This window comes from Kogia breviceps, chromosome 8, assembly GCF_026419965.1.
Source record: "Kogia breviceps isolate mKogBre1 chromosome 8, mKogBre1 haplotype 1, whole genome shotgun sequence".
Taxonomy (NCBI): domain Eukaryota; kingdom Metazoa; phylum Chordata; class Mammalia; order Artiodactyla; family Physeteridae; genus Kogia; species Kogia breviceps.
The window spans coordinates 105,821,449-105,844,070 of NC_081317.1; the positions used below are offsets into that span (position 1 = coordinate 105,821,449).

General features: G+C 42.5%; 1 protein-coding gene across 2 annotated transcripts in view; it reads left to right on the forward strand.

Moving 5' to 3' along the window:
* The window catches only part of DOCK5 (dedicator of cytokinesis 5), a 219,521-nt gene that overhangs the window by 116,338 nt on the left and 80,561 nt on the right, over window positions 1-22,622 (forward strand). For both annotated transcript variants that reach the window (XM_067039910.1, XM_059071707.2), the window contains exons 12-19: window positions 895-1,037; window positions 3,757-3,882; window positions 8,821-8,945; window positions 10,914-11,012; window positions 12,761-12,833; window positions 15,111-15,214; window positions 16,177-16,360; window positions 22,430-22,527. In XM_067039910.1, coding sequence (XP_066896011.1) covers window positions 895-1,037; window positions 3,757-3,882; window positions 8,821-8,945; window positions 10,914-11,012; window positions 12,761-12,833; window positions 15,111-15,214; window positions 16,177-16,360; window positions 22,430-22,527 — 952 coding nt within the window. The remainder of the gene's footprint in view (window positions 1-894; window positions 1,038-3,756; window positions 3,883-8,820; window positions 8,946-10,913; window positions 11,013-12,760; window positions 12,834-15,110; window positions 15,215-16,176; window positions 16,361-22,429; window positions 22,528-22,622) is intronic.

The following is a 22,622-nucleotide window of genomic DNA, read 5'->3' on the forward strand; positions in this document are numbered from 1 at the left end:
TATCCTGCTAGTCTAAGAGGGAGTCATTTGAAAACACCTCAGACTGTCGCAATCCCACTTTTCAGGAACATATTGCAGAATGCTTCCCCCCCATTGTCAGGGTACAGGGCTGCACCCTGCAGAGAAAGCTGGCCTGTGTGTCGTGGGCAAGAGAACAAAACCACAGCAGAGAAGACTGGCCACTGTTGTTCCGCGCCAGGCTGATATGTAGTTATTGATGGCGCTTGTGCTTTCCATAGAATGGGGGCTGTGTTTGGCTCTTTGATCCCGCTGTACGAGCCTCAGCCTGATGTGATCTTTAAAGTGGCTCTTGTTTGCTGGTGGCTGTGCCATTGCAACCCTAAACATAGTTCTTCATCACGTGAGGTTCTACGAACACCATCCCGAAGCCGCTGCGTACATACCGCTCTCGTACGTTGAGTGTTGTCACTAGATGTGGGCCTTCAAGGCATGTGATCCTGGCCCATTTCCTTACAGATGAGGAAACTGAGGCCCAGAGGGGAGACTCTAGCAGAGCTCACTTGGCAAGTAGAGCCAGAACTGGAGGCTGGGTCTTTCTGCCCCTTCTTTGCCCATCTACCATTCCATTCCCGCAGCCTCTCCCACCTTATAAAGTGCATCAAGCATCGCCCCTGGATTTAGTTGTTAACATTTGACCATCGGTTTTGTTTGTTCTTGGGGTTTATTTTTCCCCTCATTCCCCCAAGTCATTTCAAGATGAATTCGGTGTCTAAGATAGGCCCCCAGTGGGAAGATAAAGATGGAAAGTATCCTGCAGTTAGGTTCCTTTACTGTTTGTGTTTCCAAATGACGTGCATCGGACCCACCACTATCTGAAGCTGTGCTGCAGAGACTTCCTCTTTTTTCCTTACCAATCATTTCTGACTTTCCCAGAATTGCCATGGAAACCTATATCCGGCAGAGGCAGCTAATCATGTCACCCCTGATAACATCCCATGTGATTGGGGAGAATGAACCACTCACTTCAGTCTTGAATAAAGTGATAGCAGCCAAGGAAGTGAATCACAAAGGACAAGGTACACAGCCCTCTGTACTGAGCTGGGAGGGGACTCTGGTGGGGGTGGAGGGGTGGCACTCGGAGCTGAGTCCTTGGACTCTGGCCCTTTCACTATCTTTCTCTGATATAAAACAGACACTGCTGGGGACTGCCCACCTCAGTTTCCATCTAAAGGCAGTTAAGACTTAAGAGAGTTGGATCACAGGTGTATTTTGTAAATTCTGTAGAACAGATTCTCATCCCATGAGTCTTTCCTCACTTTTGTCTGACCTATAATCCCCGTGTTGTTTCCACAGTTCAAGGCATAAAGAAAAAGGTTTTTTTTAAAAAATTTTTTTAAAATTAATTTTTAGTGGGGTGTAGTTGCTTTACAACATTGTGTTAGTTTCTGCTGTACAGCAATGTGAGTCAGTTATACGTATACATAGATCCCCTCTTTTTTGGATTTCCTTCCCATTTAGGACACCACAGAGCATTGAGTACAATCCCCTGTGCTATACAGTAGGTTCTCATTAGTTAAGAAAAAGAAAAAGAGTTTTTTTTTTTTTTTTTTTTTCTTTTTTCTTTTGTGGTACGAGGGCCTCTCACTGTTGTGGCCTCTCCCGTTGCGGAGCACGGGCTCTGGATGCGCAGGCCCAGCGGCCATGGCTCACGAGCCCAGCCGCTCCGCGACATGTGGGATCTTCCCGGATCGGGGCACAAACCCGTGTCCCCTGCATCGGCAGGCGGGCTCTCAACCACTGCGCCACCAGGGAAGCCCAAGAAAAAGAGTTTTGAGGATAATTATGTTCCATTCTCTGAATATGTTTCTCCCAATACGTTTCCTAAAATTGAGAGGAAGGAGACCAAAGTAATGCAAATGAATATGTATTAATATAAACGAATGGGCTACCTAGCACAACATTTTTAGTTGTTTCTAGTACCTCCATATATCATTTTGTTGACATAGTTTTAACTCAGAGGAGTTCTGCTTATTGAAACTGCATTTTTAACTCAAATAATAAGGGAAAATAGTTTAAAATCTAAAATTCAGATGGTGATGATTTGGGGATAATTTTGAAGATTGAGTCAATTTTTTTTTTTTAACCACCCTGTAATTGTTTTCTGAAGTGGAAGCAATTAGGAAACATTTTCAGCATATTTAATTTGCCATGTGTTCACAGTTATCCTGAGTAGTAAATACATGTGAGAAATCATAGAATCTGAAAATAAATAACTAAATGTATTTCTGTTGTTTTGGAACTCCTAACCTAAGGATATAATTTGTTAGAGTAGAAAATGTTTGTACAATTTTTTTTAACAAAACTGAAAAAGGAATACCATTCCTTCTCCTCCTTCTTAGCAATACACTTTTCAAATGTTTTCATGCTCTTCATAAATATTTTTTGTGGCTGCGTAATATTCCATTGCTTGGGATATTTTTTGAGCATGGAATCCCTAGGTAAACACTTAAATGCTTTCTATTTTGCTACTATTATAAATTTAAATAACTCTGCTATGACTGTCTTTATACATGAATCTTTTTCCATATTTAGGACTGCCTCCCCAAGAAAATTCCCGGAAGTAGGATTTCTGGGTCAAATGACAGGAATGAGCTTAAACCCGGAGATGTACATATTTCCAGAATACTTCCCATAGGTTTCTTCCTGTGGGCACTAATTACCATATGCCCACTTTGCAAACTGATGTTTAAAAATCTTTACCTGTTTGAAAGGTGAAAAGTAGACCACCGTAAGCATTTTTAAAAACTACGTGATAGTGAATTATCTGGCCTTCATATGTATTGATATTTAGGAGTTTTCTAAGTTTTCCTTCCTTTCTAAAGTTTTTGTGAACTCTTTGTGTAATGAAGATAACAATTTGTCTTACTTAGGACACATACTTTTCAATTTCTGGTTTGCCAAATATTTATAAACTTTTTGTACTTCTTTGTGAATTGTATATTCATGTTTTGTTTATTTGTGAGGATCTGAATGTTCTTCTAATGAGTATGAATTCCTAATTTCTTATAAGTATTTCACTATGCCTTTTATAGGCATATGTAGTATATGGTTTATGAAGTATACCTTTTACTTTTTATGAATATAAAAATTTCAGTTTGTATAGATAATTCTTTTGCTTTTGTGATTTCTTCATTTTTTTTCTCTACTTTGAAAAATTGTTTGTACTCAGAGATTTGATATTGATACACTTATTTTTTCCTTTAATTTCCTGTCTTTTTTTCTGTTTACTTTTCTGTTATATTAGGAATTTATTTTAGTGAAAATGTGTCGAGAGAGGTTAGATTGATTCTGTTTTAAGTAGCTAGAAAATTATCCCAGCACGTTTATCGAATTGTTCCATTTTTCATGATTTGTTATGTCTCTTTTGCTATATGTTTAATTGCTGTATATAATAGTACTTGATTTCATTGTTTCCACTGATTTATATATCTTTTCTACTACTAATATCACTCATTACTATAACTTTACAGTATTTTGATATCTGAGAGGGGCTATCTTTATTTTTTTTCCCCAAAGTAAACATCCATTCACATTTCTGTCAAATTCTCAAAGAAATCTTACTGTGATTTTGTTGGGAGTATCATTAAAATTCTAAGTTAACTAGGGGAGAATTTACATCTTTATAATAATGTGTTTTTGTATCAATACCACACATATATTTTTCTCAGCGTTTGTGTGTGTTTATTATATGGATCATAACAAAGAGCTAAAAGTTTATCTTTTCTTCCTTTAAAGGACTTTGGGTGTCCTTGAAGCTACTGCCGGGGGACCTCACACAGGTTCAGAAAAACTTTTCACACTTGGTGGATAGATCCACAGCAATCGCCCGGAAAATGGGCTTTCCTGAAATAATCCTTCCAGGTAAACACTTTGCTTGATTCACCTGTTCTGCATCCTCTAGGACTTTGTTCCATGCAGCCATCACTTCTAATGGGACTCTTGAGGCAACATGGATCCACAAGATTTCATTATTTGCATTTGGTGATATCGATACAGTGGGAGATAGAGACGGGGTTGCAGTACCTTAGAAAACTACCCAGTGTGCAAGCCCAAGAGAACGCTTTTAAATGTACGCAGAAATTTCTCTTTGCTTTCTCTTCCTTTATGTTCTGCACAAACACCTCTGAAATACTTCCTAGACCATCCATTAAGTAGCGCTAAATAGCACAGGTTCTCTGTCCCGAGAATAGTTTGCTTCATCTGCACATACCTCTTCTCATGATGACATCACCAGCACCGTGAGCTCCTTGCCAGGAAATTCCAGCGAGGTGCCCACTCAGCTCAGACTCAACTGGACCTTCTGCTCCAGTGGCTTAAGCTCCAACCAATTTTCTCGGCTCTCCCCATACTTGTGGTGACAAGAATGTAAACATTCTGCAGTTTCCTACTTTAGTTTCATCTTTTTTTGCCACTGCGTGTTGGTAATCTGCATATGTGTTCTTGTGAATTCACTGATTTAACCCATTGACCTTGTTTTTTTTAAAAAAATAAATTTTATTTATTTATTTATTTATTTTTGGCTGCATTGGGCCTTCGTTGCTGCCCGCGGGCTTTCTCTACTTGCGGCGAGCGGGGACTACTCTTCGTTGCGGTGCGCGGGCTTCTCATTGCGGTGGCTTCTCTTGCTGCAGAGCATGGGCTTTAGAGCGCAGACTCAGTAGTTGTGGCGCACGGGCTTAGTTGCTCCGCAGCATGTGGGATCTTCCAGGACCAGGGATCGAACCCGTGTTCCTTGCATTGGCAGGAGGATTCCTAACCACTGCGCCACCGGGGAAGCCCCCATTTACTTTCTTGATTGTTATAGTGGTAAAAGAAAATCATCCCCTCGAGGAACCTTATATATGTGTATTATATAAAATATATGTGTCATAACTATTAAAATATAAGTATGTTGTATATTTGATAGATAGGAAGAAAGAATGTATGAATAAACCATCTTTGGCATGTTAGAAAAATTCTCAAAAACCAAGCTATTATCCATTGCATAAAAATTCAGGTTCTTTTAAACTAATACAAGATCTTGTTCCTCCTTTGGGAAATTAAGGAGCAGTAATAATTTGATGCCTCACACATTTCTGTACATGGTGGATATTAAAAGTATATTTGTGGGGCTTCCCTGGTGGCGCAGTGGTTGGGGGTCCGCCTGCCGATGCAGGGGACGCGGGTTCGTGCCCCGGTCCGGGAAGATCCCACATGCTGCGGAGCGGCTGGGCCCGTGAGCCATGGCCGCTGAGCCTGTGCATCCGGAGCCTGCGGTCCGCAACGGGAGAGGCCACAACAGTGAGAGGCCCGTGTACCACACACACACACACAAAATGTATATTTGTGGAATGAATGAATGAATGAGTTCTAAAATTGAGATTATCTTTTTCTTCTTTTCTCATGAAAAGTAGCTTTTCACCTGCTGATTTCATCCCTTCCAGGCCCATTTCACCCTAATACATATTCATGAACATTCTAGGAAAATGTTTTGTCTTCTTGTTGTTTCTAAAAATAAGTATTGATACTCTTCCTATAACTGAAGCCAGTTTTATTGCTACAGCAAGACCGAAATCTGAAACAATAAAATAGAGAAGTTTATCTTTTGGACAGAAGTGCATTTATCTTGGAAATGTGGCTTGGAAAGATTTTTGTATTCAGTAGCATTGGTTCATGAACTTCCAGGGCTATAACAGACTTTACAGATCATCTCGGATGATGGTTCCCAAACATCCTAGTCTTTGGATCAGCCAATCAGGATCACCTGGGAAATATGAAGATACCGATTCCCAGATTTTTCCAGAGACTCTGATGCAGTTTGTATGACCAGGGCTCTGCGGGGGATTCTGGTAATCGGCCAGGTTTGAGGAATATAGATCTGGGCTAACATCCCTCACCTGGGCTCCTCCTCATCCTCATTTAAACAGGCTGCAGATTCATTTTAAACTCCTCCCTCTCCTGCACTTTCTCCTGTGGCTAAATTCTTGGAAGAGATGATATACTCTGTTTCCTCACCTGCCAGTCTCCCTCTATCCTGTCTCGAATGGCTGTCACTAGTCACCAAAGATTACAGTGTCACCCAGTCCACTGGATATTTTTAGCGTCATGGTCGTCTGGGGTCAGTATGTGACAAGGTTGACCTCTCCCTCCATGAAATGTTCCCCCTCGCTGTCGGTGATCCCACACACTCCTCTTTTTCTCCATTCCCCTGAGGCCTCTCCCAGGACTCCTTTGCCACCTGAGCGTCTTCGACCTCACCTTTTTTTTTTTTTTTGGCGGTACGCGGGCCTCTTACTGTTGTGGCCCCTCCCGTTGCGGAGCACAGGCTCCGGACGCGCAGGCTCAGCGGCCATGGCTCACGGGCCCAGCCGCTCCGCGGCACGTGGGATCCTCCCGGACCGGGGCACGAACCCGCGTCCCCTGCATCGGCAGGTGGACTCTCAACCACTGCGCCACCAGGGAAGCCCCGACCTCACCTTTAAATGTTGGAGTTCCTCAGCCTTTGGTCCTTATGCCCTGTCTTAGTTGACTTGAGCTACCATAACAAAATACTGCGGGCCGTGCGGCTTAAACAACGGAAGTTTGTTTTCTCACAGTTCCGCACGCCGGAAGTCCAAGATCCATGAATCTGTAGGGTTTTCTTCTGAATCCTCTCTCCTTGGTTTGCAGGTGGCCCCCTTCTCACTGTGTCCTCACACCATCACCCCTCAGTCTGTGTGTGTCTGCGTCCCAATCTTTTCTTTTAAGGACAGGAGTCATATTGGATTAGGACCCACCATATGACCTCATTTTACCTTATTCACCTCTTTAACATATGAATTTGGGGGGAGGGGCACAATTCAATCTGTAACAGGACCTCTTTCCTTCTCCCCTCTATTCCCTCCCTTGGTGACCTCATCCACTCATTTTGCTTCTGTGTGTTAGTTGCCTCCAAATCTTAATCTCTAGGCTCAAGACCCTTCCTTTAAACTCCACAACCATCCATCCAACTGCTTCCTGCCTCAGGACTTGAGTGGGTCCTCTTCCCATCGGATCACTCTTCTCCTTGTTTATTTCTTACTCAAAATCCGCATTTGGAACTTGTCATCCTGGGCATCTAGACCTGACTCTTCTGTTGTGTTTTATCTAAGAGAACAGCCCCTCATCCATCCAGCTGCACAAACACGAAGACTGAAGATCACCCTTGACGCTCCTTTCCTTTACATCTCACACAAAATCCACGGAGGAGACCTGCCAGTTTTCCCTTTCAAAGGCCTCTCAGTGCCACCCCCTTCTCTCCATCCTGTTACTGCTACCCAACTTGTAGCTACTGTCATCAATTCCCTGGAGGAGTGCCAGCGCTTCCTAACTGCTTCTCCTGTTTCTGCTCTTTCTGCCTCATTCTCCCCACTATAGCAGGAATGATCGTTTATAAATGCCTATCTGATTTCGTCCCACTCGCTCCTTGCTGAAAACAGGACTTCTGTTTATATTTAGGATGAAGGTACAAATTCTTCACTTGGCCTGCAGGCCTCAGGGAGACTTGTCTTGTGTCTGTCTCTAGCCTCATCTCACCACAGCTTTCCCCTCACTTGAAGACTTCCATCATATATCTGCTACCTCTGGGCCTTTGCACATGCTATTCTCTCTTCCTCCTGTGCCTCCAATATCAGCTCAAAGGAGAGATTCCCACACCTTCCAAACAAGGTTGGGACTTAGTGTGATGCTTTCACCGAGCCTGGCCTTTCCCTTCTTTTGTAATGATCATTACAGGTGATTGTAGCTAAGGCACCCAGCACAAGCTTAACATTCCTCTTTGAGGAATGTTAACATTCATCAGGTGATTGTCTGAGAATGCTTCTCTTGCCCACAGACTTACACCTGCATGAGTGCATGGCTTACCGTCATTTCCCAAACACCTAGCACAGTGCTTGGTACAGAGTAGGTGCTCAGTCCATTTTTTAAGTGAGTAAATCAATATTATTTCATTTTATTGTACCATAATTTATTCAACTGTTTCTGTGGTTGGAAATTGAGGATGATTCCAAGTTTTCACATTCACAAACAATATCACAGTGAATATCCCTCTGGATAAATCATTGCTCATGTTTTTTTATTGCAGTATAGTTAATGTACAATTTTAGGTAAGTTTCATGTGTACAACAGTGATTCACAATTTTTACAGGTTATATTCCATTTATAGTTAATATAAAATATTGGCTATAGTCCCTGTGCTGTACAATATATCCTTGTAGCTTATTTTATACATAGTTGTTTGTACCTCTTCCTCCCCTACCCCTATCTTGCCCCTCCCCTCTTCCCTCTCCCCACTGGTAACCACCAGCTTTTCTCTATATCTGTGAGGCTGTGTCTTTTTTGTTATATTCACTAGTTTGTTTTAATTTTAAGATTCCACATACAAGTGATATACAGTATTTGTCTCTCTCTGTCTGGCTTATTTCACCCATACCCTCCAAGTCCATCCATGTTGGTGCAAATGGCAAAATTTTATTCTTTTTTCTGGCTGAGTAGTATTCCATCGTGTGTGTGTGTGTGTGTGTGTGTGTGTGTGTGTGTGTGTGTCTCTGTACACACCCCATCTTTATCCATTCATCTGCTGATAGACACTGAACTGTACTCTAAAGACACTGTGGTATATATAGAGAGGTAGAATGAGGTAAGGTACAGGGAACAATGCACATAGAAACTTCTGCTGTATGAATAGTTTATTACCAAGTCAGAACATCTTATATTTTACTTATAATTTGCATCTTATTACATCCTGAAATTTAAAAATGACTCCACACAGCACCACTCACAGGCTGGGTTGTCGTGTTGCAGGAGATGTTCGGAATGATATTTACGTCACCCTGATCCATGGGGAGTTTGACAAAGGGAAAAAGAAGACACCGAAGAACGTGGAGGTGACCATGTCTGTGTATGATGAGGAGGGCGGGCTCTTGGAGGTAGGTGGCGTCCCCAGCAGTCCTGCTGCCATCACGCGCTCCTTTACAACAACAGGACTTGCGGCATGATGTTAATTGTTCTCCACTGTAGAGTGCATTTGGTGTTTTACAAGGAAAAAATAGGAAACCTGTTAAACTTGTGATTAGCAATCACCAATTGTAGTAATAAATTCATATAGACTCTTATTTTCATGATTTCTCCTGTGCTGAGAAAGACCTTAAGCCACCAGGGATTTCAGGTGTACCCTTCCGATGCAGAGATTCTGTATCATTTTCAAGTTATTTAGCCACTTTCAAGACTGATAAGGTCCTCCGGGGCTGGCATGGAGTGGCGTTCCTGCCCGGGTCATGTGGAGGGCACACGCCCTCCCCCTGGATGAGCTGAACCAGCGGAGATGCGCCCGTTAGAGCCGTTACCCCAGAAAGGCTCTTGGTTCGAGGTCAACTACCACGCTCTTTAGTTTTGGGAATCAGGAAACTGTAGCCCAGAAAGGTTAAGCTTTTTTCTCAGGGAAGCACAGGACTTAGTGATGGCACTGGGAACGGACACAGGTGTCCTGCTTTCCGGTCCACTGTTCCTCCAACAGAAGTGACTCTTCATTCTGACCTCAAGGAGAAGGAGAGGCAGGGGAGGCTTTCATTGTCCCAGCTGACATCTGGCTCCTCTTGTATGAGCCATAATTACCTGTTCACTGAGTCCCTCACGGCAGGGGCACAGCTGAGTACACAACCCCTGCACTTCCCCGTGGATACGATCATCTTCCAAGGACTCAGTTGATTAAGTTGTCTTCTGCATAGAGGGATAGCAGAATACTGTGGGCCACGGTACGGGAGTGATTGCTTTGTGCTGTTGAGAGAGTCCTTTTGCTCAGGAGTTCAAGTACACATTTTCACGGCTCTGCTAACTAGCTTGGAAGTGCCCCCATGGAGGCCTGAGGCTACTGAACTCAGTGGTTCATTTCTAGGAAGAGACACAACCCTAAGTTCTAGTGAACATGCCACACCTACACACCAGGTCCTTGAAGCAGAGTACAGACAGGACCTCGCACAGCAGTGTGTCTGCCCACGTGCTGGAGCTCCCCGGTCACCCGAAAGGAAAGAAGAAAGAAAGAAAGCACAGTGTATGGCTGGGATGGAAGACAGAAGAAAAGTTCCAGCAAAGAGGAATGTTAAGCTTGTGCTGGGTGCCTCAGCTACTACACATTGAGACACTGGGACCCTCAAAGTGCTAGAAACTCGATCTTTTTTTTTTTTTGATTATTTTTTTAATTGAAGTGTAGTTGATTTACAATGTTCTGTTAGTTTCAGGTGTACAACAAAGTGGTTCCGTTTTCCATCCGTCCATCTATCTGTCTATATTATTTTTCAGATTCTTCTCCCATATAAGTCATTAAAAAATATTGAGTAAAGTTCCCTGTGCTATACAGTAGGTCCCTGTTGTGTATCTATTTTTTATATAGTAGTGTATATATGTCAATGCCAACTTCCTAATTATCCCTCCCTGCTACCTTTCCCCTTTGGTAACCATAAGTTTTGTTTCCTATGTCTGTGAGTCTGTTTCAGTTTTGTAAATAGGAATGTTTTGTTCATTTGTATCATTTTCTTTAAGATTCCACATATAAGTGATATCATATGATATTTGTCTTTCTCTGTCTGACTTACTTCACTTAGTATGGTAATCTCTCGGTCCATCCATGTTGCTACAAATGGTATTATTTCTTCATTCTTTTTTATAGCTGAGTAGTGTTCCATTGTGTATATATATATATATATATATATATATATATATATATATATATATATATACACACACACCATATTTTCTTGGAAACTCATTCTCACTCTGCTGTTCACCCCCAAATGTAATCAGCTTATGGATGCCAGTGTAAGGCATGTGCTGGCCATGTGGAATACCCTTAGTGTTCTAGATATTACTACCCCCTCCTAATTTTTTCTTTCCATCCGAAGAAAGCAATTCATCCTGGTGCTGGATACGAAGGCATTTCCGAGTACAAATCAGTGGTCTATTACCAAGTCAAGCAGCCCTGTTGGTATGAGACTGTCAAGGTGAGAATGTGTCATCCGTAACCCCTATCATATATGAAACCTCGTTTAGATTCCTTTCTTCTTTTTACCCAGAAATCGCTCCTCCTCTATCCTCAAGTTTTAGATAGGTTGCCTGTGGTGTGCAGTCAGAAATGAATTGATTGGGCTTCCCTGGTGGCGCAGTGGTTGAGAATCCGCCTGCCGATGCAGGGGACACGGGTTCGTGCCCCGGTCCGGGAAGATCCCACATGCTGCAGAGCGGCTGGGCCCGTGAGCCATGGCCGCTGAGCCTGTGCGTCCGGAGCCTGCGCTCTGCAATGGGAGAGGCCACAACAGTGAGAGGCCCGCGTACCACAAAAAAAAAAAAAAAAAAAAAAAAAAAAGAAATGAATTGATCATCGTAACTCTGCAGAAGTTCATTTCTTTTTCGTCAACTTCAGAAATCTTAAGTAACTTTCTCATTTGCAAACGTGTTGAAATTGGAAAAGAGAAACTTGATGTTGTAATGATGTAAGAGGCTGCCAAAATGGTCCAGAACCAAATGGAAATTTTCACACTCTGCAAGTAGTTTCCTAACATTTCTTTCCTTCTTGGCCTCTAATCAAGTTAGCTGGGCTTCTTTTCAATTTAAATATGTGTCTTACAAATTCCAGAGTGCTCTTGAGATCAGTCTGCTCGTGTGAGCCTCACAGTAGCTCTGCGACAAACGGCCCGAGTTGCAGTAGCCCATTTTCTGATGACGTAACTGACACTCAGAGAAGTGAAAGTGACCGAGTTCCTCTAGCTGCTCGTGGCAGAGCCTAAACTGGATTCCACTTCTTCTGAGCCCCAGACTCCTCAACTCTTTCCTTTTTTTTTTTTGTTCTGGTTTTTTTACTGAAGTAGAGTTGATTTACAATGTTGTGTTAATTTCTGCTGTATAGCAAAGCGATTCAGTTATACATATATATACATTCTTTTTTATGTTCTTTTCCATTATGTTGACTTCAGGATATTGAATATAGTTCCCTGTGCTATACAGTAGGACCTTGTTCTTTATCCACATTGGCTTCTTCTGATTGTCAAAGTTTTATGAGCTCTCCAAAGAAAACTAAAAATAAAAGTTGCACTAATATCTTAATTCAGAAATAACCATTTTCCACAATTTTATATACTTCATAGGTTTTGGATCATGCCGTTCATACAAATTTATATTGTGCCTTTTCAAACTCTCTTGAGGCATTAAAAAGCCTTCAGAAGTATGTTTTTAGATACTTGCATAATATTCCATTATATAATCATGCCATAATTTATTTAACTATTTGCTACAAATTCTCTGCTCTGTACATTGCTCCATGCCTCTGTTTCCCCTGTCTCTTCTGTATATGAAAGCAGAAAAAAAACAAAAACCTCGTCCCTAGTATATATCTTTTCCTTCTATTATAGGCCCTAACTATTAACATATCCATGTACACCTTGCAGTTTTGCACACAGACCTGAAAGTACTGATCTTTTCCCCCTGAAGTATCTCCTCCTTCACACTTGAGAAAGCACTAGAAATTTGTAATATCTCCGTTTTCAGAATCTATGATAAACAGCAAAGATGTTCTTCTCTTGAGATTCTTTTGGTCTTGAAAAATAGCTAAATCTCCTTTGAATGAAACCCTACACCAAATCTAACTCTGTAGGAATTACTCCTACTCCTGTGATCAGATACTGAAATGTGCCTCATTTTATAAAATGAACTATGAGTGCAGGGGACTGTACTGATATTCCTTATTATTGTGCAGGTATCCATTGCTATAGAAGAAGTTGCTCGCTGCCATATAAGATTTACCTTCCGACACCGGTCATCTCAGGAATGTGAGTATTAAGAGGTCTACGACACATTTCAATCAAAACAGTGTTTACTCTTGCTTGCCAGCACTCTTGTGGGTCTGTAGAATGAGATACTTGGCATCTTTATTTCTAGATTCATTGAAGCTAAGGAAATCTTAAAATGAATTTTTCTAGGCTTCCAAGATCTGTGTTTATCATTGTATATCAGAATTTCCCTGAAATGTGTTCTATGAATACTAAAGTTCTACAATGCTAATAGATGCTGTCTGACAAAAAGAGTTTCCCAGTTGAATAGGGATAGAAAGTGCTTGTGTATTATATCTCCCTCTTACACATTCACCGTGTATGTTGCCACATTGCTGAGAAATCCTGAAGCAAGAAAACTGTTCAATCTGTTGTTTCCCAAATTATTTTTTTTTTCATGAAAGAACTGTTTCAAGTCTTAGATCACAGTTTATGAGTTGACTTTCCTAAGGTGTGAACAGAGGAGAATATTGATTATTTTCAGATTGATCATAACATTTCTGGAAGTGTTGTTCTCATTCAGCACTGCATAAAAATGCAGTCCTTCCTTCCAAACTGAATTTTTTGGAATGCCATCTACCTACCAGACTGCAGGCTAGGCCCCGGGTAGAGAACAGCAAATAGGACACAGTCACTGCTCTGAAAAGTCTCTGTGGCCTAGTTAGAAAGATGAGCAAGAAAACAGGTGATGAAGTTCAGATCAACGTGATACGTGTTACAGCAGCAAACATCAAGGAGTAAGCACAGCACCTAACCCCGCCTGGGGGTTTATGCGTAAGGTTTCCTACATCCTAGCCGAGACTTGAAGGTGAGCAGAGGTTAGCCCAGTGAAGGGTGCTGGTGGAGAAATGTGTTTGAAAAGCAAAGTGGGCTCGGTAGGGCTAAAGTGGGAGCCATCATGATATTAGATTGAACCATCTGAAATTGCCATTTTTGTAGGTCAGTATCAGATAGTCAAGTATCAGCAAACAGTCAGTTATCAGCGATTTCGTACAGTTCTCCATCATACTAAGCTAGCATTTGTCAAGCTCTTAGTTTGTACCAGACACTATGCAAAGCTCCATTGATACACCGTCTTGTTTAGTATCTACAGTAGTCAGTAAGACCCATACACATTTTAATCCACATTTATAGGTAAAGAAACTGAGGCACAGAGATGTTAGGTATGTGCCAAGGTCATAGGGCTAGTAAGTTCCTGGACTGACATGTCAGTGGTCTGATTCCAGGCAGGCTAGAGCCAGATCGTGAAAGATGAAGGCTCTTTTGAACTCTGTTATGGAGGAGCCATTAAAGAATGCTGTATGGGTGGTGTTGGCGGTCGTGATTTCGTATATATTTATAACAGCTTTAGTCACGGTACTCCCAAATTGGCCGTCAACAGGAGAACAGGTGAACAAACTGTAGTATAATGCTATGCTCAGCCAATCTGGGTAACACGAGTCACAGCAGACCTTAGAGGTGTGCCTATGGTGAGAACAGGCCGTGGTCACCCCAGCCGTAGACATTTAAGCAGGGGACATGGTGAGCTCAGAGGCCAACACCTGAAGGCCAGGAGAGAGGCCCTTTGCTTCCTCAGGAGGCTGGACCCTCCTCCCCCAAATGCCGCAGGACGCACATATCCACTTCTCCTGGCGCCGGGGCTACTATCTTGGAAAGAAGAGAGTTATAGAAATCTTAGATGGCATCACATACCTTGGAAGATAATAAACAAAATACTTACTGAGTCTGTCTTAGAACAGCAGTAGTGAGAGAGCTCATGGGAAGGTTTTGGAGCAGGGCAGTTGACTTGATTAGACTTGCTTTTGGAGATCCCCAAAGGGTGGAGAAGAGCTGGAGACAGAGAGATCTGTTATGAAGATCTTGTGGGAATACAGGGAGGAGGTGAGGGTGGCCTGGCCTCAGGTGGGAGCAGCAGGGATGGAGAGAAAAGGCACAGCCTCCAGAGGCGCTCAGGATGCGGAGTGGGCATGGGGGTGGGGTCAGTGTCAACACCCACAGTTCTGATTTGGATGACCGAGTCGATACTGATGTCATTCATTCGCAAATATAGGAAAAGGCGCCTACTTGGGGGCACCGGAAGATTTCAGTTAGGGAACTATTTCCTTCAAGGAGTCTGTGATGTGGACAGGACGTACGGCTTGTTGGGGCTGGCTCAACTGTGTTGATTATAGCACGATTGAACACCAAACCCCACAGCAAAATGTGCCATCAGCTCTCACAGCCATCACCCCCTGGTATCTTGCTGCCCTGCTCAGACACGTATTCCTGTCTTTTCAGCCAGAGATAAATCGGAGCGAGCCTTCGGGGTGGCCTTCGTGAAGCTCATGAACCCGGACGGCACCACTCTGCAGGACGGGAGGCATGACCTGGTGCTTTATAAGGTGGTGCTAAAGAAAGAGGCTCCGAAAGTGGCTAAGGACATATTTACTCCCCCCGAAATGGGTTCTGAAAGCTCCTTTCAGACTTACGTGTATAAATACCAGAAACTTCTCTCGGGCTGTACACGTTTGGCCCCTTCAAGTCTAGAACACCAGGGGACTGCGGTCACACGAGCTGCGTGGCCTCCCATCCCTTTAGTCTTTTAAGTGGTGGTCCCTCCCTCTCGTGCAAATGGCGTCCGTGGAGGTGAACAGTCAAGGGCTCTTCTTCCACGCTTTCATCAGCCTGTGTGGAGCGTTGATAGTTGCACTGTTGGGCTGGGTTAGAGTGTGGTGGATGTGGTAGGATGTGGTTTTCGTATCAGCGCGAGCCAGACACCATTTCTCCGTTCTGTGGCCTCCTTTCCTTTCCTATCAGTTGTGTCCTTATTCTTCCTTCCAACTGCTGCAGAGCTATCGCTTCCACTGAGATTTTAGAGCAGAAAGCAGATGTTGGGAAGATCTCATTTGTCCAACAATATCCAGGAGGCTTTTCACACGGTTGGTAGCTTTTTTGAGATGAATCTACTTGATGTGCATCTCCCTTAGCAGCTCCTGAGCTCAGAAATAGTGTTGGAAGCCGTGGCAAGCTGTGTCTTCTCGAAGGAACCAGTGAAGTGTCATTGTGACCATTTACATGTTCAAGAAAATGAAATCCAACCTTATTCTTTATGTATTTACTTATAGCAGAGACTAGAATATTGACTTCTAGTTCATAACTTATTCTGTTTTCATTCAATGTTGAAATTATTTCTGGACTCAAACTCTGGGACAGTATCACAGTATCTCGGAGTTGGAAGGGACCTAATTTGATAAAACTTCATTTCCCAGGTTGGAAATACACTACGCTTATGATAGATACTATTTTATTTGCACATAAGAGATTTTGTCCACCACTTGGTGTCCCTAACATGCTTCCTTTGCAGGGTGACAACAAGAAAATGGAAGATGCTAAATTCTACCTGACCCTGCCTGGAACCAAAGTGGAGATGGAGGAAAAGGAGCTCCAAGCATCCAAAACCCTAGCCAACTTTACGCCAAACAAGGATAGCACGAAAGATAGCTTTCAGATTGCCACCCTCATCTGCTCCACAAAGCTCACTCAGAATGGTAGGTGTGGTGACCTCAGTGACACCAGAATGAGTTTTCTATTTGGTCCTCCTAGGCTTCTTTGTTAGACTCAGGGGACTGGATGCTGTGGGGCTGTGTCTTCTGAGGTAGGGTCCTGGGCTATCTGGATTCTGCTCTCTGCTCTTCACATGATGTTCTGGGTAGTGCTGATTAGTTAGCTAAAGCTCTTCCTGAGGCTTCTTTGTCTATCTTTCCACTAGAATGAAAAGCATTTTGGTGGTTTTTAAATATGGTAAAACCTATAAATGTATTCATTAACAGAGGCTGTGAATTTCGAAAGTCTTATGTTTTCTTCCTTCAAGGCAGCAAAGAACTCTAATACTGTGCTCTGTATGATGTATATAACAAGAAATGTTGGTAGTAAGGGGAGGACACTGGCAGAGGAACATCAGTCTCCTGTCCAAGAAGGTATGGCAAAGAACAGGGAGGGTGTCCTGTTAGCATTTCATCTGTCCCCCATACAGAGTCCTCTTTCTTGATTTTTTCCCAGGCAGTCAGATTTTCCATAACATCAGCTGAAGAGTTCAAATGCGGCTTCGTTTTGTCCCCTCATGAAATCTGATAGCCATTTTCACTCCTCTTGTGTATATCATGACATTTGATAGCCAGTAACAGCTTGTTATTCATTTAACGTATGTAATTTGTAAGGAGTCCTGCTGAACATAGTGATCCAAGAAATAGCTGCTTTGGGGACTTGCTTTAGAAATTCTTTGGCCCCTGTGCTATGTGGAGGATGAGTCCCTTTGACCTCTGAGAAGATTTGGGGGCTCTGCCTTAGGGAAGTGATAAGGTAGACAAAACAGCTGAGACATAAGGTACACTCGAGGATCAGATAGCATGTGGTTGATCTTTAGAACGGGTCAGTATTGTTTATTTTGATGAATCTTGGCTGCGTAGGGAATATGGAGAGTATTTCAACTTGGACAATTGGTTAGACTCAATAGAGTGAGGTTCAGAGCTGTTACATATGGAAAAGTAAAAGCAGACACCAAAAATGAAGCCAGAGAAAAGGCAAAGCTGTGGAGACATGAAAAGATCCGTGGTTACAAAGGGCTCGGGGAGAGAGGGGGGAATGAACAGTCAGAGTAAGGGAGATTTTTAGGGCAGTAAAACTATATACTAAATGATACCCTAGTGGGTGCATGGATGCATGCCATTATACATTTGTCAAAAGCCACAGAATACACTGCACAGAGAGAACCCTAACTTAAATGATGGACTTCAGTTAATAATCTTTATCAGTGTTGGCTCATCATTTGTAACAAAGGTACCACAGTAATGCAGGATGTTAATAATAGGGGAAACTCTGGAGCCTTGAAGGGGTATATGGTAACTCTCTGTACTTTGGGCTTAATTTTTCTGTGAACCTAAAACTGCTCACAAACATAATAAAGTCTATTAATTAGTAAACAAACAAACAAACAAACAAACAAAAACACTAAAAGTTAAGCCAGAAGGCATTCTGAGCTTTATGGAAGACACGAGAAAACTGTATCAATGATATAACCCTTGTTAAGGAAAAAGGAAACATAAATAAACTGCTGATACGAGGTTAAGTAGTATAATGTTTATGGGAGATGATTTACAAGGTGTATCAAAGATCTTAAATGGGGCTTCCCTGCTGGCGCAGTGGTTGAGAGTCCGCCTGCCGATGCAGGGGACGCGGGTTCGTGGTCCGGTCCGGGAAGATCCCACGTGCCGCGGAGCGGCTGGGCCCGTGAGCCATGGCCACTGAGCCTGCGCGTCCGGAGCCTGTGCTCCGCAACGGGAGAGGCCGCAGCAATGAGAGGCCCGCGTACCGCAAAACAAAACAAAACAAAAAGTTTGGATGATAGTTCTTATTTTCTTTATTCTTTCTGCTATTTTCCAAATTTTTAACTGTGAAATGTCAGTGTTTTTTTTTTTTTTTTTTTTTTAGTTCTGATGGTAGATGATAGAAAGCATCGATGTACTTTTGGGACTCTAAAGGGATATTCGAAAGAGACAGGGTTTACCAAACATCTGCTAGATTATCCTTCCTAGAGACTAGGTTTGGAGAAAACAAGTAATACAAGTTTGTAAAGTTAACTTATTAGAGATAATGGTTAGAGATGACCATATTGTTACGTTGTTCATTATCTCCCAGGCAAAACTTTAGGAAGCTTATTGACAGGTAGCAGTACGCAACTTGATGTGCTGATACCAACATCAGCGCATGTTCTAAATGTTCCAAACCTGTGCTGTCCCGCGCCTTATGTAGCTTGCGAAATTTAAATTAATTAAATTAATTAAAGTCAAGTGAAGGTATGACTGCAGTTCCTTGGTTGCATTCGCCCCATTTCAAGTGCTCAGTGGTTTTCTGTGCCTGGTGACTTTCCTACTGGACACAGCACAGGTTGCAGCGTGTCCCCATCATCACAGAAACTTCCATCGGGTAGAACTGTCCTCTTCCATTTGTTGCCACCCCGTTCCTAGTGTTTAGATCTCAAAAACACTCAACATACTTTAAAAAAAAAAAGTCTCCAAGAATATCCTGTCCCAAAGAAGACTTAAAGAGGCAAACTCACCTAAACCAGAGTGGGGTGACCTGCTGTCAGCCTGGATGGGGGTAGGAAGAGGGGACAGATTGGGGGAGATGAGGTGACATCGTGAGCATCAGAGAAAATGGGGCATCCCCAGTGACAGATAATAAGTGTGGGTGCTTTCTTCTAATTTGATGGGAGGGATAAAGAACCAATTACGTTTCTTCTGAGAGAGAAGAAGCTAAGCAACATGAATAAATCATCAACTCTATGAGGGCATTTGTTGATCAAGAGGAGGGTAGCTGTTCTCCTTTCACTCAGAGGCCATGACCAAAGGTGTTTCTCCTTCGCCTTTGGAGGGGTATTCAGACTCCAACGTTAAAAGCCCCTGGACTTTGTTACAAACAGAGCCTGTAGGCACCTTCGTCATTTTATGAATTATTTCAAAACTAGAACAGACGGATGTATATGGGATCATCTTGTTGCCGGGCCCATATGGAGGGGAGGGTAGAGGCGAGGGAGAGAGGAGTCGAGTCTCTGCAGGTGTGGACCTGTGCCAGGCCATTCACAGACATCTCATTTTGCCCACCGACAGCCGAGCACGGGAAGACACCAATGTTGTCGTTACGAGCCTCAGTTTACTGATCAGAGCGCCGAGCTGAGGTGCTGAAATATCTTGCCGAAACTCATAAGTGGTGGACTTGGGTCCGAAAACAGATATTTGTAACTCCAAAACTTAGGGTTTTTCTTTGTCATTCTTTTCTTTTTTAAACATGATGGTCCCTAACCCTTTCCCAAAGGCAATCACTACCCTAAATTTGGAGATTATCATTCAGAGTACTGTGAATTCTTATATACTTTTTTTTTTTTTTTTTTTTGCCTCGAGGCATGCGGGCTCTTAGTTCCCCAATCAGGGATCAAACATGCGCCCCCTGCAGTGGAAGAGTGGAGTTCTAACACTGGACCACCAGGGAAGTCCCAATTCTTACATACTTTTGACAGTGATGTAAATTGGGACGACTTTGGATAGCATTTAGATAGTATCTAATATGGTTAGAGGTGGCCATTCTTGATAATCCAGAAAGGGAGTCTGGTTTTATACCTCAGAGAAGCTGCTGATACCAGATAGGCGTATGAGAATGTTTGCAGCAGAATTGTTTGTGACAGCTCAAAACCACAACCCAACTGGTCGTTTATCGACAGTAGAATGGATAAATTTTGGTACATCCATACGATGGGATAGATACTCTACAGCAAGCAAATGAAATTAACCAGAGCTATTCATCGACCTTTGTGAATCCCAGAAACGCGGCGAGTCTAGGGCTGTTTCTGTAACACCGTGTCACCGCTTTTCTTGCCCTAAGACTTTATGATTCACCAGATGCCAAATCTATTCCTAATATTAGCAGTGATGGGGCATGCAGATATCTCTAGGGAGTAAACCTCTAGACGGATTAGTGGGTTCCTTGCAGATTCTTAAATCTGCTGCGTGCCTCTTGAGCATGGTGAAGTATCCAAATCCTTTTCCTTAGGCAGCGACGCGTGTAGTGAGGCAACGAATGCAGCGGTACGGTTGACTAGCACGTGGCAAAAATAGGAGTTGGGAAGGTGGAAGTGGACAGTGCCTAGTGGATAGGCCTAGCACAGTGCCTATTATTAAGTGCTCACTTCAGGAATGAAGAAAGTGAAGAATTGTCTTGAGTTCACTACCAGTTTCCTTGGGACTCCTGGTTCTGTTTCCATCTATCTGTTCAATCTTTGATGCAGCATGTATGGAATACCTACTAGGTGGCTAGTGCTTTGATGCGGTATGAGAAGGAATGCAATAAGGTTCCTTCCCTGAAATGTCTCAATCTATGGGAAGAGCCAAAGAGATACCAAGTGTGTTGTTAATCATTTGCCCTAATGTATATGGATGTGGACAAGGAGCGCAGATGGCAGAGAACGATTGGGTTATGTCTTCCCAGAGGGAATAATGTTTGAGATGGGTCTTGGAAGTAGAAGTAGCAGCTGACTGAATACATAGTATTGTAAGTGCTTCTGGGCATTTCAGACAAAGGGAAGACATATGCAAAGACAGGGAGCGATTTCGCAGCATGCCATAGCTTGGGGAGTATTGAGTTGATCTGTCTGACTGCGATGGGCTGGCAGGAGGGTCATAGGAGGGGCCCTACTGCCTTCTCTGACCAATATTGGCACTTTATTCAGTTGACAGCGGGAAGTCTCTAGGCTTTGGAGGCTTCCCAGGGACTAAACAGTCTGCAAGCCAGTAAACCAAACACACTGAAGCAAATTGACTGTTCTAATGAACAGCATACATTTTCAGCTGCTTATAAATATATATTTATACAAATCCATTGGTTAAAAAGTACATATTGACACTTTTACTAGAGAATGCTCTGTAAATAGTAAAATGATGCACTAAACAAAATGATGAAGTAGTAACAGTTGCTTTGTTTCCCTGTTATTTCACTTTTGGTATCTAGACATTCATTAACGCCGTAAGGGACTTAAAGATCCCAAATTCTGCATTTTTAAATCCAAAAACACATCAAGACTTTTGTCCCAGACCTACCCTAAGGACGATTCATCTGTTCTGCCTCCTTTTCAAGATAGCAACCCATCTGATCTGCTCGTCTGTTTATTTCTTTGAAGAACTCTGGGGAAGCAGTATGACAGAGTAGCAAAGACATGGTTTTGGGGAATCACATAAATCTCATTAAATTCCATTCATACCACTCCCTGGCAGTTGTGTGACCTAAGACAAGTCAAAACCTCAGTTTCCTCATCTCAAAAATGGAACAAATAAAATCTGCTCTATGGTTACCAGAGGGGGAAGGTCAGGGGGAGGGATAAATTAGGAGGTTCAGATGAACATATGCACACTACTATATATAAAACAGATAACCAACAAAGTCCTACTGTATAGCACAGGGAACTCTACTCAATACTCTGCAATAATCTATATGGGAAATAGAGTCTGAAAAAGAATAGACATTTGTATATGGATAACTAAGTCACTTGGCTGTACACCTGAAACTAATACAACATTGTAAATCAACTATACTCCAATATAAAAAAAATTCTTTTAAGGTAAAAATAAATAAATAAAATCTGCTCTACAGTGTGCATATGATATTTAAATGAATCAATGCACATATATACGTTTTTATTTTCCCCTCTGCCTCCACCGAGACGCACATAGTGACAAGGGACAAGTTAAGCAGTGCAGCAAATTAAAGGTAGGACGGTTATTTAAGTGTTTCATCGGTAAGGCTGTGATGTCTTATATGAGAGACGTGAGTTCTATTTGGGCATCATTTTATGTTCTTGTACATTCGTGGTTGGGTCTTCTGAAGAAGGAGAGAAGACCCCAAGGTTTTCTCTGATTTAGGTAGGAGACAGTAAATTAAAAGATTGCATAAGGTATTAGCCACCGTTAGGAGCAATGATCTTTTCTAGAGAGCTCTGTCACTGTGTCCTGGAATGGTGTGCGTTGCTCGCTAATCCGTGTCTAACGTTTATGGTTTGTGTTTGTTCTTCCTAGTTGACCTGTTAGGCTTGTTAAATTGGCGTTCGAACCCTCAGAACATTAAACACAACTTAAAGAAGTTAATGGAGGTGGATGGAGGAGAAATTGTTAAGGTATGTTTATATATTCACAGTTAGGACTACAGCCACTGCATCCTTAGTTCAATATTTTAAATTAAACCGATGAGTGTAAACATAAAACTTGTCTA